This window comes from Muscardinus avellanarius (genome assembly GCF_963383645.1).
Source record: "Muscardinus avellanarius genome assembly, chromosome: 3".
Classification (NCBI taxonomy): Eukaryota; Metazoa; Chordata; class Mammalia; order Rodentia; family Gliridae; genus Muscardinus; species Muscardinus avellanarius.
This window is the reverse complement of record NC_137788.1, coordinates 15,732,286-15,750,478: the sequence shown is the minus strand read 5'-3', so window position 1 is coordinate 15,750,478 and position 18,193 is coordinate 15,732,286. Positions and strand designations below refer to the sequence as shown.

The 18,193-nt window shown below is 56.1% G+C and overlaps 1 protein-coding gene across 1 annotated transcript; it reads left to right on the top strand.

Moving 5' to 3' along the window:
* Positions 1 to 307: 307 nt before the first annotated feature.
* Positions 308 to 10,389, top strand: PLA2G2C (phospholipase A2 group IIC; the record flags this gene model as incomplete). Its single annotated transcript, XM_080691054.1, has 4 exons — positions 308 to 347; positions 2,463 to 2,607; positions 5,763 to 5,866; positions 10,223 to 10,389. 4 exons carry the CDS (start codon positions 308 to 310, stop codon positions 10,387 to 10,389), a joined length of 456 nt encoding a protein of 151 aa, XP_080547180.1.
* Between the last annotated feature and the right edge of the window lie 7,804 nt (positions 10,390 to 18,193).

The window sequence follows — 18,193 nt, the reverse complement described above, 5'->3', positions numbered from 1 at the left end:
AGGGATAAGATTGCCAAAGAAAGAAGTTAAAAAAAAAATAACACTTGCGCTTCTCAAACAATTGAGCCCTTCTTATTTTTTATGTTTGGGTGTAAATACCAGGAAGGATATCATTTTCAGAGATAATTAGGTTTGAAAAAGATCTCTCTGAGCCCTTGACTGAAGGCTCTCCAAGACCTGCACTGTGACTGGGATTTTGCGCCCAAGTGGCCTTGTCTCATTTCGGGTCACTTCTTCGCCGAACAGGAGTCCAGCTGGCAGACGAAGGTGGGACCCTGGCGCCCCGGACTCCGTGGTGTCCTTGGGAATGAAGATCATTATTCTTCTCGCCGTCTTCGTCTCCTGCTGTAAGTAGAAAGCCAGATGGGAGAGTGTCAGGACGGGGTCCTGCTGTCTGTGCCGTTGGGAGGGGCACGTGTAGTTCAGATGTGAATCAGAAGCAAACAGGATCCCTTTTACCTCTTAACACTGCTGGGAAATTGTAGGCCGCTGACTCCAAACTAAGAAGAGGGCATTCGGCCATGGTTTTCCCATTCCTGGCCTGGGACATTTTTTGCTTGGGAAGCATGCTGTAGTCATTTATTTATTTAGTGGTACAGGGGGTAGAACCCAGGGGCTTTCTACCTCCGGGCTACACTCCCAGACCTATTTTATATTTTATTTGGAAACAGGGTCTCGCTAAGTTGCTGAGAGCCTCATTAAGTAGCCGAGGCTGGCTTTGAACCCGTGCGATCCTCCTGTCTCAGCCTCCCCAGCGTGGGGATTACAAGCGTGCGCCACCACGCCCGGCTCATGCTGTAGTCATTTATAGTCACATGATTCCAGCACAAAACTGTACACCTGTGTCTAGCTAGTTCAGGAATAATTCGTTCTGATCAGAAACATTCTTGTGATGACCTGTGAAGTAACCGGTCTTTCTAAGTCTTTACTACCAGGACATAAGATTGCACACCTCTTCTAAGTTAGAAAAGGCTTAACTGGGGACTCTTTGAGGTCCCCAGGAGAACTCAGAGACTTAGGCTGGATTCAAGTCATATCTATCCAAATCCATTTTTTCTGACTGTTTCAGCTGTGTATCAGTGGCTTCGGGATCCCTATATAAAAATGTCAAAAGTAGGTTTCTCTCCTTTCCTTTGCCAGTGATGGAATTTACAGTTCTCAAGATCATGGTTTGGGGGTATCTACAGGCAGGAAGGGCCACTTCTTTAGACCCATGGTGTGTCACAAAGATACGCGCTTGAATGTGGTCCCACCATCGCCCCAGGGACCACCGGGGCAGCAATGGCTGCCCTACCCCCATGCCACCACTGCCCCCAGCAGGGCTTCCTAACAGGAAGCCATCTAGCCTGGCATGCGACAGGAAGGCGCTTGAGAAAATACCCCAAACTCTGTCTGTTCTTCTCTTTCAAGTTCATTTTTGCTGTGTTTTCATTGCAAAACTAATATATGTCTATAATTGAAAAGTCAGATAGAATGCCCCTGGGCTCAATAATTCCCAGACACACACACACACACACACACTTTCTCTCTCTCTCTCTCCCTCTCTCCCTCTCTCTCTCTCTCTCTCTCTCTCTCTCTCTCTCTCTCTCTCTCTCTCCCTCTCTCCCTCTCTCTCTCTCCTTCATAAATGAATATATAAGAACAAGATCCCCCTCATCCTTCCCAGAGCCCAGTCCTTTTCCTCACCCAGATGGAACCACTCTTAAAGCCTGAGTATTCATTCTTCTAGGCCTTTGCAAACACCCGTTTAAAGCATTGTCATAGAAAAGTAATACATGCTCATTGTAAAAAATAAATAAATAAACTGCATAGAACTATGCAAAATACATGCTGCCTATTTATTTACCTACCGCCTCAATCCCATTGCTTAGAGATATTGCTATTAAAGGCAGCATATTTTCAAGACATGTAATTTTGTTATTATCCCCCTAACAGCAGACACGTGGGTGGCTTCTGTCGTTCTGACACCGCACGTACTGTTGCAGCAAGCATCCTTGTGTATATGTTGGTGCTCACTTTTGTAAGCATTTTGTAAATGGGAAACTCACTAGGCCTATGTGTATTTGCCGTTTCGGACATGGATGTAGGGCACCTTTCCTCTCTCTCTGATGCTCTCTGCAGGGACCAGCATTTGGAGCTTTGAGCTTTTCCTGTTTGAGCTGCACCAGATCTGAGGGGGTTTCGCCCTGAGATGGTCGTTTTCACTTTCAAGGGGGAGACCCCAGGTGGCAGGGGAGCATGGTAAACATCGGGGATGTTTCATCCGGGGTCAGCAAGAAACTCGCCGCGTTACGGGGGCAAATTGGGTACTATTTTCTTTCTCAAGAAAGAGGCTGATGACCCAGCCAGGCTTTACTCTGGGGATCTGGTTTCCAGCCCGATGCAGGGCACCTCAGGGAGGGGATGTCAAGACAGAGACACACTCGTCGCCCCGTTTCCCATCCTTGTTTTCTCCTTGGCAGTGACAGTCCCCACCCTCAGCAGCTTCTGGCAGTTCCAGAGGATGGTCAAGCACGTCACAGGGAGAAGCGCCTTTTTCTCATATTATGGATACGGCTGCTACTGTGGGCTTGGCGGCAAAGGGGTCCCTGTGGATGACACTGACAGGTGCGTGTGGGGCCCCAGGCCACCCACCATTTGATTTGCACTGGAGCGCACGCTCAGAGCCAGAGAGGGGGTATCAGGACCCGTGCATGGCACGGAGCGGGAGACTGGAGGAGCCCAGGCCTAGGGCCGCCCCTAGGGCAGGCAACAACTACTACTGCTACTTAATTCTTCCCTCCTGCTGCTCCTGCTCCTCCTCCTCCATTTTACCTCTGAGCTATACTTCAAACCCTTTTAAAAAAATATTTGTTTGGAAACAGAATCTCATTAGATTGCTGAGAGCCTCACTAAGTTGCCGAGGCTGGCTTGGAACCTGTGATCCTCCTGTCTCAGCCTCCCAAGAACTGGAATTGCAGGCATGTGCCCCTATACCCGGCTGGGGGCCGCATGGTCCACTTCTTGGACTGGGGCCTGTGAAGCCGCACAGGGCCTGGCCCAGGGCCTCAGCGCTATGCCGCTGCTCCTGCCTGAGCTCTGAAAGTCTCTACGTTTTCTCTTCTCTCAGCTCCCCGTGTTTGGTTTTGTAGACTGTCTTGCTGGCTCCCAGCCCTGATTCCATGTTCTAGGAGATGGAATCCAAGTGGCCCAGTTTGGGAGAGTTGTCCATCTGGGCACAGTCACGCGGCATAAACCTGGCCTAAAAAGGCGGTGGGGGAGTGTGGGGTCCCAGAAAAAGTGACGGCCGGTGTGATTTGGTCAGGACATGGGGAGGAAATGGGGTAGTGGTGTGTTGTTTCATCTGAAGAAGAAGGGAAAAGGCTCCTTGCCACCTTCAACCTCGCACAGATGAACACGTCCCCATGGCGGGGCCTGAGATCTCACTCCTGGAGCTTAGTCCCCTGATGCATGGTCGTGGAACCAGGGAAGGACACCGGCACGTGTGCAGTGCCCAGGATGTGCCAAACACTGGGACGGGTGATGTGCACAAGAGCTCACCCACCCCTCCCTTGGAAGATAGGAGGCAGGGTCACCACCCCAAGTCACAGACGATGACGGACCGGAGTCACTATGCCAGCCGCTGCAGCGTGAGCTCCTCAGAGATGCAGCCAGGGGATTTGAATAAATAAGTTTGCCTATTTTAGAGCCCACTGCCTGTCTTCAATGACCTGTCCCTCCCCCATCAGATTCAAAGGTGGACGGAAACTTAACACTGTCCTCCAGAGCAAGAGCCTGCTTGCAGGTGGGCGTGGTGAGCGAGGGAGTTGGAGGCACCATTTTCTTGGCATTTGGAGTCTTACAACCCAACCTCAGGCTTCTGCAGCTGTTTTCTGTTCTTGGGTTCCTCCTCTTCCTCCCCCCACCCCGCCCCAGCCCCCAGGCAGCCCCGAGCACTGTGACAGAGAGGGTGGCATCTGTTTCAGGTGACAGTTGTCTCCACAGAGGCCATCATAGTGCTTGGCACATAGAAGGTGCTCAGGAAAATGGTTAAAGGAATGAAGGGGCCACGGGCACCGCGATTTGAGGCCCGGGCCTATCATTTTTCAGGTGTGTAATTTTGAGAAATTCATCTCCCTGACTCTCCTTTCCTCCTCTACAAAACGGGGACAATGGCTGCACTTCGCAGGGTGGCTGTGAGTTGCTACTGAGGAAAGATGGGTGCTGGGGAGGCGCAGTCAAGGTTTTGCTTAGGTTTATTATTATTATTAATTTTTGGATACTGGGGATTGAACCCAGGGGCATTCTGCTTTTGAGTTACGTCCTCAGCCCTTTAAAAATGTTTTTATTTATTATTATTATTATTATTATTATTATTATTATTATTATTAGTGGTACTGGGGTTTCTGGAAGCCCTTCTACCTCCGGGCTACACTCCCAGACCTATTTTTACATTTTGATTTGGAAACAGGGTCTCCTAAGCCAACGCGCGCATCTGGCTTCGAACCTGCGCGATCCTCCTGTCTCTGCCTCCCAAGCGCGGGGATTACAAGCGTGCGCCACCACGCCCGGCGTTTTGTTTTTATTTTGAAACAGAGTCTTGCTAGGTTGCTGAGGGCCTTGCTAAGTTGCTGAGGCTGGCCTCAAAGCCACAGTCCTCCTGTTTCAACCTCCCAAGCAATGGGATTATAAGCATGCACCGCTACACCTGGATATTCTTATTATTTTTAATATTACAGTCAGTACTCTGTATCTATAGGTTTTTCATTTTTAATTCCACCAATCTCAGGTGGAAAATATTTTGTTTGTTTTGGGGGGGTTTTTAACCCAAGAACATTCTACTTCTAAGCTACACCCCTGCCTTTAAAAAAAATTTTTTTTTTGTTAAATAGTCTTTCTAGGTTTCTGAGGGCCTAAGTTGCTGAGGCTGATCTTGAACCTGTGATCCTCCTGTCTCAGCCTCCCAAGTACTGGGATTACAGGTGTGTGCCATTGCACACGGCTCCGATGAAAAAAATATTTGAAAAAAAAAGTTACTTCTGCGCTGATCATGCAGACTTTTTTTTCTTGTCATCGCTCCCTAAACAATATAGTATAACAAGTGTTTTTACAACATGTACACCGTGGTAGGTACTATAAATCTAGAGATGACTTGAAGTCTGCAGGAGTATGCACATAGGTTATTCACAAATACTATGTCTCTTTCTGTCTTTCTTCCTTTCTTCCTCCTTTTTTTCTTTCCATATATATATGGAAATAAATATATATAAAAATAAATGAATATATATATATATATATATATATATATATATATATATAGAGAGAGAGAGAGAGAGAGAGAGAGAGAGAGATACTGAAGATTGAACCCAGGAGGGACATTCTACCTTAGACCCACATCCCCTTTTTTTACTTATTTTTTAAATTTTGAAACAGGGTCGCACTAGGTTTCTGAGAGTCTATGTTGCTCAGGCTGGCTTCAAACCTGTGACTCTCCTGTCTCCGCCTCCCAAGTACTAGTATTTGAGGTGTGTGCCACCTCCTCCCGCTTCTATGCCACTTTCTATAAGGGGTTCAGACATGGAGGACTTTGGTGTCCTCAGAGGAACCCACCCCCCTTCAATACCGAGGACAACTGCTTCAGTAATTCACTCCCCAGCCCAGTGCCTTTGGGTCAGGGTGGGAAGCAGGTGAGTCCTCCCGGGTTCTCATCGGAGGTCCTCCAGCTCCTTCCTCAGGGCCCAGGCCCGGGCCCAGTCCCTCACGCCCCTATTGTCCGGCCCCAGATGCTGCCGGATGCATGACTGCTGCTACCAGAAGCTGAAGGTGGTGGGCTGCCAGCCCGTGCTGAACAGCTACCATTTCCACACCGTCAACGGGACCGTGGTCTGTGAGTAGCCTCCTCCGTGGGGAATCACCTTTGAGCCTGGGCCTTTCTTTGACATCCGCCTCCTTGTAACCCAATGAGCTTTGGGGAAATGTGATTTTTCCTCCACGTGCTCTGCAACAGAAAGGGACGATGGCAAGATTCCAAGCTCCTTGGGGAGCCTTGCTGTGTCTCTCCAGCACCCTCAGCACCCCGTAGGAACCCAGAGCCTGGCAGTTAATACCTGCTCAATACAGAGGCATTGCCAGCGGTCACCCTGATTCCGCCGCTCCCTCGGCAACTGTCGCTGTTGCGCGCTTTCTTCCTGCAGTCTGTCCCGTGATAACAGAGCCACTCAGCCGTCTTTCAGATGGACAAATATTTGTTCAGAGCAACTGCATGCCACGCCCTGTGGCCAGCGCCATGGGGAACACTAAAGCAATTAAGAGAGGAGGGAGGAAGGGGGCAGGGGGGCAAGGGCACAGAGCGGCCCGCAGGGCGTGTGGGGCAGGTGAAGTCTGTGGAGCAGGCGTCCGGAGGCTCTGGCCTCCACCGTTTGGTGAGCCCCACCGTCAGGCCCGTGCAGTTCGGATGACCCTCTGAGAGGGCGCTCACTTCCTGCTCGGGCCATGGGCTGTGTGAGGCGCTTTCCTCTCGGTGTCTTATTCCCAACGAGAGTGCTTCTGGAGCTCATGTATTGGGTGCTCAGTGCTAGACCCAGGTCTCCCCAGTTGTCTCCACCTAGATTCCAGCTCTGCACACCCCAGACCTAGAATTTGGCCCATGAGGTCTTGCTGGCTCCAATGAGACCTGGAGGCTCGGCCAGCCACCGCCTTATGGCGCCTGCCCTGCCCCCCAGCACCGTGCCCGGGAAGGCGCCCCTCCCTGGGTGAGCCTGACCTCAGCCTAGCTCATCCTCAGGCCTAAAGCAAAGTGTTTCTGTCTTCTAGGACCCCTGCCCCCACCGAAGGCCACACCCAGGAGCGGGCGCATGGGGCGGGAGGGGGCAGGAGGCAGCCCCACAGGCTTGTCTCCTACTGACGCCCTCCTGAGGCTGTCGCCCCTCTCTGCCCTTCATGGGGAGTAGCCTGGCTGTTGGCTAGTCAGGGAGGGACACCCCGAAAGGCGCCCTGACCCTTTCCCTGCCTTTCCCCTGCCTGGCTCAGTCTCGCTTTTACATGGCTTCCTCTCACTCTTCACCTAGGTCTTAACACATCAAGTGTTGCTTTACAGTGCTTGAAAAGACTTCTCTTTGGGAGAAGAATGCTCAGGAGCGCCCCCTCTGGTGCTCCTGTGAAGTGCAGGGATGGGACGAGTGGAAGGTGGTGGGAGAGGGAGGAGGCTGAGCAGGTGGAGAGAAGCTTCCTCTGCTCAAGCGGGAGGCCAGGCTCCTTCCGGGGTGGGGGCTGCCCGGACACTCCACCCTCCCAGCCTGGGGGAAGAGGGGCTGGAGCCCCAGAGGTGATCCTGGCCGGCGCTGCCAGGGTTGTGAGAGGTGTGGGCAGGGAGGCTCACAGCAGTTTCCTTACAACCCCCCCAACCAAGGCCCTGCAGACCGGAGCCCCACCCAGAGCCCCGCCTGCCCCCGGGGGTGCACTGAGCGCCAGCTGACCTGGGTCCCCAACCCACCTGCCCAGTGCTGATGGAGTGCCCGCCGGGGCCTGTCCAGGGCCAGGCATAGCACGAGGCAGGCCCAGGGCCCTCGAAGACCAGCTAGACCAACCTCTGCTTGTAGACATGGGACGCTGCGGACCACACACGGGCAGAGTCCGCCTCCAGTAACCAGCAAGCCTACGACGCGCCTTGGCCCGTGCTCCTGGGTCTTGCTTTGCTCCTCGGCAATAGGGGCGCAACGGCAGCTGCCGTGTGTGCGTCTGGGACAGAAGCTTTGCACACCGCACAGGGCTGACGGTAGACCCCTGAGGGGGGCGTTGTTCTCCCCTTTTTCCTAGATGATATTGAGGCTCAGAGAGGCTCAGAGAGATGGCCAAGGCCGCACGGCCAGGGAAGGAGAGTTGGCATCCGGAACCAGGTGCCCTGACTCCCACCACCCTGCCCTGCGGAGGCTGGTGGCCACAGGCTGGTCGGGAAGGCTTGCGCACAAACGTAAGCCTCGTGGGCTGCAGAACAGTGGTCAGAGTGCTCTTCCCTGCCAGAGGAGGCAGGAGGGCGATGGAGTTGGGTCCTCTCGAATGCCGCAGACCTTTCCATGTCTGCTAAGAGGCCACAGAGTCAGGCAGAGCTGGGTCTGACTCCATCCTCCTCCTCCCAGCCGGGCCTGTCTCCCCATCTGTGCAGTGGAATTGCACAGGTGCCTGGGAGGATCGGGGAAAGGGCCCCCTCGCAGGGGCTGCCCGCAGAGGGTGCTCAGCGAGTGCCCTCCGTTGGCAGGCAGAGATTTCTGGTTTTATCCAGGTTTTCTTTCCCCCTTTGCTTTGTGGGAAAGCACTGGAATTTTGGGGGAAGAGTCTGTTGTGCAGTTGGCCGCCCTGGCCTAAGGTCATTAATGTTATCCTGAGGGGATAGAACCTCTTCCCCTGCCGCCAGCCAGCTATGCCTTGGTTCACAGAGCTGCCCCTGCAAGGGTTAATCACCTCCCTGGCCTCCCCAGAGCTGTGAAATCCTGCACCCAAGCCTGGTCCCCTGGTTGCCTAGCAACCAGTGGCTGCCTGGGAGGGAGGGAGGGAGGTGAGCCAGGGAACAGCTGGGTCTGACACCTAAATCACACCCAGAGATCAGTACAGAGAAAGGGGCAGTTGGCTGGGAGGGGCCGGCTGCCCTCAGCTGTGGGAGGTGGCCACCCCTCCTTCCAGGGGCTTACGTAAGGTAAGTCCTTGGCATTTGCAAGGAACTTTAAGATCACCCAGCAGTGACACCCTGCAGACATGTGTCCTGTGGGGAGCAGCCCAGCCTCGGAGCAGCCCCAGCCACCTGTACCTTGTCACCTCCAACTCCCTGACTGTCAGGCCCAAGGGGAAGGTGGGATGGGGACCTGGGAGGTCAGTTTGCAAAGAGCTTTCCCATTTACTGCTCACAGTGGGCTCCAGGGCACATCACCCTCCTTTCCTAGCCGGCATCTCTCCCTGATATTACCTTGTTCCTTCTTGGTTTACCTCTGCATGGGACACGCCTGCCCTGCAAAGGGAAGGTTGGCTCCCTGAGAGCAGGGGTGTAGCCTGTATTGTCTGGGGGAGCCTCATTCTCACAGAGCCCACAGAGAACCACGCCCCAGCCGGCGTGACGTGGAGGTGTACTTGCTCATCTTGTACCCCAGTTTCTAGCCAAAGGCCAGGCGCACCCTAGAACCTGGTACCCATTGTTTAATGAATGATGAGTGAAGAAGTCGCGATGTCTAGGCAATGCTCTTATCTCTGTCCCCACTTAAAAGCTGAGAAAACGGGATTTTCTATGAGCAGCCACTTGCCTTGGGTGCTAAGGCCCAGGCCCTAGCTCTACAGGTCTGGAGCTAGAACCGGGCTTCCTGGGTCCTGTGTGGGCCCCTGCCACTGAACCACAGGCCTGTTCGGGGGGGGGGGCAGCCAGCAAGGCCGTCGGTGGAGGTGGTGTGGGACACTGTCCCTGGCTGGAAAAAGGCCGTGAGTCCCTGTGAGGGCAAGGGCCCCTGCGTACTCGCATTCTCCACCAGAGACGGGTTCTTGAATAGAGATAGGTTCCGACGAGGACAAGTACTCTGAGCAGCTCACACGAGGTGACAATCTTGGAAGCGGAGGAAAGGCCTTGAGGGGAAGGAGGCCCCAGAGCTCCCAGCCGGGTGTGGTGGGACGCACCCGGGGAAGCAGCAGAGATGGGGGCACGGGGTATGCTAGGCAGAGGCGGGGAATGCCCTAATTTTACTCTGGGAGGCTGAAACAGGAGGATTGCAATTTCGAGGCCAGCCTCAGCAACGTAGTGAGACTCTCAGAAACCTTGAGATGCGGTTTCAGAACAAAAATAAAAAGGGCTGGGGATGTAGCCCGGAGATAGAATGCTCCTGGCTCAACCCCGTACCATACACCAAAAAAAAAAAAAAAAAAAAAAGAAAAGAAAAGAAAAGAAAGAAAGAAAGAAAGAAAGAAAGGGAAGAGAAGATCTGGTGGTGACCAGGATGACAGTGAGAAGAGGGTGGAGCCTGAAATACTTTAACCTAGGCAGGCGGCGTGGGGGCTGCATCCCTTCCTGCAGCGCTGAGTGGTTGTGCTGGCCTCCGCGGCCCTCCCGTCCCTCCCTGAGAGGTCAGGTGTGACGAGGGGGCGCTTGGAGCGGAAGGAGAAGGCCCCCGCTTCTTCTTTCTGCTCTGGCCCCTGCCGTAGCTCCCCGCCCGCCCTCCCAGCCCTAGAGCCACGCCCGGGCGGGCGCCCATGGCCCGCTGTGTCTCCGCAGGTGAGTGCCCCCCGGGTCCTGGCGGCAGCTGCCTCTGCGGGCTGAAGGCCTGTGAGTGCGACCGGAAGTCCGCGTACTGCTTCAAACAGAGCCTGCCCACCTACGAGAGGAACTTCAAGCAGCTGTTCGGCCGGCCCCAGTGCAGCCGGCGGAAGATCCAGTGCTAGGAAGTCCTGTGGCCCCGGGAAGCCGCCTCCCACGTCCCCGAGCTCGCCCTTCAGCCTTGCTCACAGGGGCTTCCGTCGGGCTCCTGAGGATAAAATCCCAGCCCGAAGGTGCTTGTGCTCTGTGGCTGCGGACAGACTGCAGATATCGACTGAAGAAACGACACATTCAGACAGCGGAAGCGCCGAACAAGGGACCAGGGCAGAGAGATGCTCCTGAGCCCCCTCCCAGGAGGCTCCAGGAGGGGAGAGGCCCCAGGACCCGCGCCCCTCTCTGCCCCACCCCGCCCCAGGGAAGATGCAGGACAGACCTGGGAGCTGGCCCAGCGTGCACAGCTAGCTGGACGCAGAGCAGCGGTCCTGGGGGCACCAGGGGCCGCTGCCATTGATCCAGGCCTGCCCCCTGGAGGTCTCCAGGTAGGCAAGAAGGGATGCCTTAGCATCCTCTGCTGCCGTGTGGATGTCACCGCAGATGGGAGGATGTCAAGAAACAGAAAAAGAGGGCACAGAGAGTGAATCAGAGGTATCCTGAATTTTCATCCGAATTTAGAAGGCTCTGGCTACACCAGACTTAAATTCTAATAAATATGGAAGTGATGTAATTCTGGTGTGTATAGTGCTTGCCTGGGACAGTAGATCGCAAGCCGGCCACGATCGCCCTTGTTTCTCGGTGTCCTTGCCGCTTACAGTGTAATGCTCTGCTTTTCCTATCAAGGGTGGAGTCTTCCCCACGCCTGTAAGCTTTGCTCTGTAAGATTTGGCCCTGGGATTTGCTCTGCCCAGTAGAGTGTAGCTGAAGTGATGGCCTACGTTACAGGCCTAGGGCTCTCTGGAGGCCCAGGGCCCTCCTGCTCTCTCGGACGCCTGCCTCCACCAGGAGGAGAGGCCTGGTTCACCTGCGGAGAGCTGGCCTCCAGCTGGGTCAGCATGGTCAGCTCTGATATCTCGGTTGAGGCTGCAGACCCAAGAGAGAGCTGGGCCGAGCTCTGCAGAGCCAGCTCATGGCTGGCCAGAGTCTCAACAGAGAGCCTGGCTGAGCAGAGGCGACTGGCCCGCTGAGCCCAGGCTGCACCACCAGCAGACACAGTTGTGAGCTCCAGAAGGCTGCTGTGTGAAGCCACGGCGTTTTGGTGTGGCTCGCGGTGTGGTAATGATTAGCAGATGTCACTGGTCTGTATTTGTTGGGATTCCTGGGTTCTCAGCCCTGTGACAGATGTGGAGGCTGTTGAAACATCGCCACGTGGCGCCTGCTCCTTCCCCTGAAGGCGTGCGAGGAGAGGGCCGGAGTGTGCAGTGGTGGGGCAGCGCACTGAGAGCCGAATTCATTCAGTAGGTCAGCCAACACGTGTTTATTGAGCACCTGCTGTGGCCAGGCTCAAAGCGGGGCAGCAGAGGTGCATGGAGGTAAAGAAAAACCCACCTGCAAAGAAATCAGGTCAAAACACACAGAAAATCAGGTCAAAAACCCTGGGGAGCATCTGAGAGCCACAGTGGATTAAGGAAGGAGCAGAGGCCCTGGGCGCGGCCTGGCTCAGCACCTCAGCCATGCTGCAGACCTTCCTCCACGCCCTGCCTGCAGCCGCAGAAGGGGGACCAGAGGCCTGTAGGGCAGACAGCATGGGACTGGGGTGGCTGGACTGAGCCAGTGGCACCTCCTCTCCACTCCCAGATGGTCCTGACCACAGAGCACAGAGGTACCAGCTCTGGATCAGGACCGTACCTGGCTGACAGCCAGGATGGAGGCAGAGGGGCCAGGTGAGGCTCAGGGTGGAGGCCGGGGAACCCGGGGCGAGATCCAGGCCTCCTCTTCCACTCCCGGGGCCCTAGCTTGCAGTCTGGTAGAGCAAGAGATTGGCCTTTGAGGGTGTGCCAGTCTGTTCAATGTATGCCCTGATTCTGACAGGGAAAAGGGGTTCTTAGAGGGATGGCGTCAGTGTTCCCTGGGAAATCTCGCTGTGAAGGGCTGCCATCCATCTGTATTGAGGAGAATCCCAAACCTGGTCCTGTGCTCAGGGCAGAGGAGTAGAGAAGTGTCACCCTCCATGGGGCTGCCAGGCCAGGGGGACATCACAAGACAGGCTGGGAGTCTCTGGCCAAGGAGGCTTCCCTGGGAATCCTGGGGGTCCCACTTCTGGAAGAGGAGGAGTTAGGAAGGCCGCAGAGGGTGGGCAGAGCCTCCCGGCTGGAAGAATTGAAGATAATTCAGCCCATGCGAACTCCCCATCATCTGCCTCTCCCCGCGCCAGACGGAGCCCCTATCCATCTCTGCCCTTCCAGGCCCAAACTCTGGGCATCCAGTTCTCCTTCTCAAATCCCCAGACCCACATCCAAGCTGTTGGCACTACCTTCCCTGTGCATCTAGAGCCTATATTTATAAACACTTGAGTCAAGTGTTTACATGAAAAAGTCTAGAATCTCACCGCCCTGGCTGCCTCCTGCCAGCCCACCGGAGGCTCCTCTCCTGCGCCTGGGCTATGCGACTGTGCGATCCTTCTCTCTGCGTCCGCCCCGTCCCTCACCCGTCCCCACCGGCAGCCATGTCCCCCTCGTTCCTTCAGCAGGCCCACGCCTTCCAGTGCCACCCACTGAACGTTGCTCCGCCTGCCTTCGCGCCCTGCGTCCCCGGACCTCTTTTCTTTCCTGCCCAACACATTAGGTACCTACCACATCCCTTGTTTATGGTCTGTCCCCCCAGAATAGAAGCTCAAGAAGACAGGGACCTTGGTCCCTCCTTTGTGTGTGTGTGTGTGTGTGTGTGTGTGTGTGTTACTGCGGCTCCTGGAAGCCCTTCTACCTCCACGCTACACTCCCAGACCTATTTTATACTTTTTATTTGGAAACAGGGTCTCTTACGCCAGCGTGGCTGGCTTCGAACCAGCGTGATCCTCCTGTCTCCGCCTCCCAAGCGCGGGGATTACAAGCGTGCACCACCACGCCTGGCTGGTCCCTCCTTCTTAAATCACCAATGTGTATATGTGTATATGGAGGTCAAGAGAGGGCGCGGAAGGGGGAGAACTGTGAATAGCTGTGGTGACCCAGGGCCTGCAGAGCAGAGGGCGGGGTGTCAGACATTTAAATAATCATAGTACGCTTTGTCTCACTTCACAAGGCTGACTTAAACCCAATTTGATACAGTGGCTCAAACTAAGGTCAGTTTGAACTTACTATTTGGCCCAATAACTTTATCCTTGGGGAAAAAAAATCTTTGCTACCTAAGTCTCTCACAAGCCGCTGCCCATCAGTTTTAGTTATAATATTTATACATAAAATTCCAATTATACATATTAATCCACTTAATCCTAAAATAATTTTTTGAAGAAAGGAATGCCAGACATTCTTCATGGGGGATCTACGCCATTGCGGATCCCCTGATCGAGCTTTCTCAAGATCTGCAAGAGATGTGGTAGCAGGGAGACAGCGTCTCCACTGAGAGCCCGCCTCGTGCCTGGCATGTCGAAATCCCGAACCATCTCCAGGCAGGTGCAGTTACAGTCCCGATTCACCGAGGCTCCGTGTGTGAGGGGACTTGCTCGGGCCCTGGATCTAGCCAGCTAGCAGGCCGAGGGGCAAGAGCTCCAGCCCGTGCTCACCCTCCTCCAGGGCTCCCCTCCGCAGGCTTGACCAGAGGATCCCAGATCTGGAGGTCAGGGGAGGGCTCGGCATCTCCCTAGAGGGGCCGGGCTCTGCGTCTGGCTGCTGCTGGGGAGGACGGGAAGGAACCTCCCTTTGAAGCGGGGCCAGCTCGAGCAGAGGGGCTGGAGCACGGCTTGGTCTGGTGTCGAGGCAGCTGGGGTAAGGAGGGCCTCCCGCGATCCTCCCCTTCTCTCTGGGCCTCAGTTTCATCCTTGCAATGAACAACTGATACATGTGTACGCCTGCCACTTCTCCAGGTACTTTCTCATCCATTGTCTTGTTGCCCATTAGAGGAAACCCAGGGATTGTTCACTAATGAACTGGAGAGCTGGTTAGGGCTGGTGCCTTGGTGCCGATGGCTGGTTTGTTCGTGGGAAGCTAAAAGGCAAACGTGTCTTCTCACTTGAATTTCTTCCTCCCCAGCCCCTGTCTCGAGAGGGGGGTGCAGGGCGGCGGGCCTGGGGGCACACACCTGCAATCCCAGTACTTGAGAGGCTGACAAAGCCGGATCCCGGCTTGGAGACTGGCTTCAGCAACTTAGTGAGACTCTCGGCAACCCAGTGAGACCCTATTTCAAAACAAAATTTAAAAAGAACTGGGGGTGTAGCTCAGAGGTAGAATGCACCGGAGTTCAATCTCCAGTATCACCAACAAAAAGAGGAGGATGCTGGGCAGGCTGTTTTCTAAGGTTAAGGCAATTAAGGCTCAAGAGTCAGGAGGGTTCAAAGCCCATGTGGCCTTAAGGAATTTACTTGGCCTCTCTGGGTCCTAGTGTCCAATGGCAGAAGCAGACGGCACAGGTAAAGCTCCCAGCACAGTGCTTGGCATACAGTAAGTGCTCAGTGAACGCTCTCCCTCTCGGGCCCTGGCACCCTGGATCCCAGCTCCCTGCCCAGGCAGGCTGCTCCAGCAGGCCGCGTTGGAGGGCCACACGTTTCTGTCTGTGTGTTGTCTGTGCTCCTGCCTCCCGATGCTGGAAGCCTCGGCATTTCTCTCCAGAGCTCTGCATGCTCTCACGGTTGGTGGCATCAGCTGCCGCAACTGGGGGAAGCTGACAGCCAGTGATGCTGTGCCGGCCTCCGGGACAGAAGGCGCCCCTCTGCGTTCACAGTTAAGGTCGGCCCAGCTGAGACCAGGTCAGGAGAGGCACCAGGGACCTGGCTGCGGTTCAGGGCAGTCAGTGCCCTGGAACCCTCCATTCGTCCTCCCTCCTCGTCGTTTTCTCCCTCCTCCTCCTCCTCCTCCGCCTCCTCCACTTCCCCCTCCTCCTCCCCCAGCTCTCCTCCTCCCCTTCACACCCACATGCGGGGAGCCAGGCTTCCTCTTTAAGACACAGCTTTGTCTCTGCTAGGTTTCCAGTTGGGGAGGAATACCAGTCCACCAGCACCTCCTTCCCCTGCCTGGTCCTGTGTGCCACCCTGCCCCTGGGGACCTCTGTCCAGCACACCAGCCCAGGACAGAGTCACCAACTCTGACAGTCTCCGTCCTCCACGCCAGGCTCTGAGCCCTGACCTCATTCGGCCCCCAAGCCCGCTGACGTGCTTCACTACTGAACACATTGTGCAGAAGGGGGGACGTCGAGGCTCAGGGGTGACGTAACTTGCCAAGGGCATGAGGCCAATGAGTGGGAGAGCCGGGTGCCCCCAGCCTGTGTGCCGTTTGCTCTGAAAACTGCATTTATGTATTTATGTATTTACTTACTTACTTACTGTGCTAGGGATTGAAGCCAGGGGCATTCTACCTCCAAGCTATACACCCAACCATACTTTAGTTTTTATTTAGAAACAGGCTTTCCCTAAATCGATGGGAACCTTGCTAAGTTGCTGAGGCAGGTTCCCAACCGGCGATCCTCCTATCTCAGCCTCCCATGTACTGGGATTACAAGCGTGTGCCACCATGCTGGTTTGCAGGCTGCTCTTGGGGAAAGCTGGTGTTGGTGGCAGCGTTAAACGTGGAGGTGCTGCTGCTGGCTCTGCCCGGCCTTGTCTGCCTGGGCAGGGTCTCTCTAGGGGCCCAGAGCCTCCAGGCAGGAGGTGTGGAGAGGCACTGGTGGTGACCCAGATGTCCACTAGGTGTCGCCCAAGGTTTAGAAAAAGTTGGTCCTGAAAGGGTGTGGGCAGAGATGGTGGCCCCCCGGGCCAGCGAGGGGCAAGGGCAGCCCTGTCCTTGAGCCTCATCGTGGAGGACCGCACCGACTTTGGAAAGTGTCCAGAAGTCCTAAGGGAAGGAGAGGCCCTGGGATGGAACGTAGTCCGGAGCCCGGAGCTTTGGCACCACCTCCCAGCACCCCAGCCCCTCTCCTGGAGAAGGCCACCTCACCCCAGGCAGGGGCAGAAGAGGCAGGCCGTGCCAGCTGCTGGGCATCAGGGAACCCTCCTTCCCCAGGGCTGGAGGCTGGAGGGGTCTTTTACCAACCAACCTCTGGCATGGAGGACCCCACGGTGATAGGTGATCAGACCCTTGGGAATCAGAGCCTGGTCTTTATTGATTTGCGGAGGGTCTTCTGAGTCTTGTGGGTTTTCTGGGGGTGCGGCATCCCCAAGAGTCTGGGGGAAGGTAGGAGTGGGCGGGACCCCATAGTAGCAGAACCTCGTTCCCAGGCGGTCCAGGTTTCCGGAAGCAGAGGGTACATGTATAGGTGGCCGGGTAAGGGTCAAGGCTCGGGGTGCCCACCCCGGCTCTGTCCCTGTCCCTGGCTCATGCGGGTCTCAGTTCACAAGCTGGGTCCACTGAGGAGAGGAGAAGGGCAGCTTGCTGGGTGGGCTCCTGAAGAGGGGCACAGGGAAGACCCCTGGGCTGTGCGGCCAGGTTGGTGTACACAGCAGCCACCCTGTCACACACAGAGCTGGGATTGTCATGGCCGCAGCCCCCTCCTTAGTCCCAGGCTGCTGTTCTAGAAGCTGCTTGACGAGGCTGCTGGCCTGGCCCGCCATCTTCTCATAGATGTGCTCCCTGCCGCCACCACCACCCAGCTTGGCTCCCCCCCCCCAGGGAGGGCACTGCCAGGGCAGACTGGGCTTCCTGCTGGCTACTGTCAGTGTGTAGGCGGGTGGCATCCCTGGGTCCTCGGGGTTGACACAGGATGGAAGCGGTGCTGGCTGTGTGGAGGCGGCCGGCGGGCAGGGAGGTGTACCTGGAGAAAAGGCAGCACCGGGCGCCATGGGGAGCCAGCTGCAGGTGGCACCCCGCGCCTTTCCTGCTGCTGCCCACCTGCCCAGAGACCGCTCCCTTCTAGAAGGCTGGCCCTGGCCTTGCTCCCGGCTCCTGCTCCTGTCCCTCTTTACCCCCTCTCCCTCTCTACTGACTTCTAGAATTTTCTTCCCAGCCTCCTGTCTTGGTCCTTCCCTCTTCGTGGAGGTGGGTCCCAGCCCTCAGCTCCAGCCCCCTGGATGGGACTCCTGACGCCTGGCTCTCCTTGCCCGGGGAGGAGTTGGCCTTCCTGCTGTCTGCCAGGGCTGAGGGTTGAGCCCTGCGCACTCGCTGCATTGGGGGTGTTCAGAGGTGTCCCCCAGGCAAGGAAGGTCTGCCTGTTCAGTGCCTGGCTTAGAGGTTGAGAAGAGCCAGACTGTCGGGGGCTTGTTGGGGTGCGTCCTGCCCGGGTCCCTGGGTGCTGGGGGTGCCAGTGGGCACACATGCCCAGGAGTCTGACTAGAAGCACTTTGGGTAATCGGGCAGACCTCAGGGCTGGGACCCATCCCATCGGAGGTACGCGGGGGCCTCCTCTCTGTTGTGGGGCCGTAGAGAGCCATGTGTCCCCTAAGCCATCCTGCGGGGCCCCCAAAAGCCTAGCAGGACCAGCACTGCCTGCTTAGAAACCGGGTCCTAGGACACACCTACCCTCGGGCCATGCTGGAGGTCCACGGGGGCCACATCCCCACAGCTCAGGGGTCAAGCTGGGTCAATGATAGACATCCCCCACTTCCTGTCAGGTCCTGCCTTCCACACTTGGGAGAGACCCCAACAAGCCACTTGCTTCCCACCAAGACCAGAGCCAGCGCTGGGCTGGCAGAGCGGGCGGCCACAGGCCTCCCGAGTCCTCTGGGGCCTGGCTCACTGCAGGGCTCCGGGTAGGGGGGCAGAGAACCCCTGGCTCTGGCCTGCCCCCCATCTTTATCTGTCTGGTTCCCCAGCTAGACCCTCCTCAGTCCCTGTTGGCTCTCAGACCTCGGAGGTG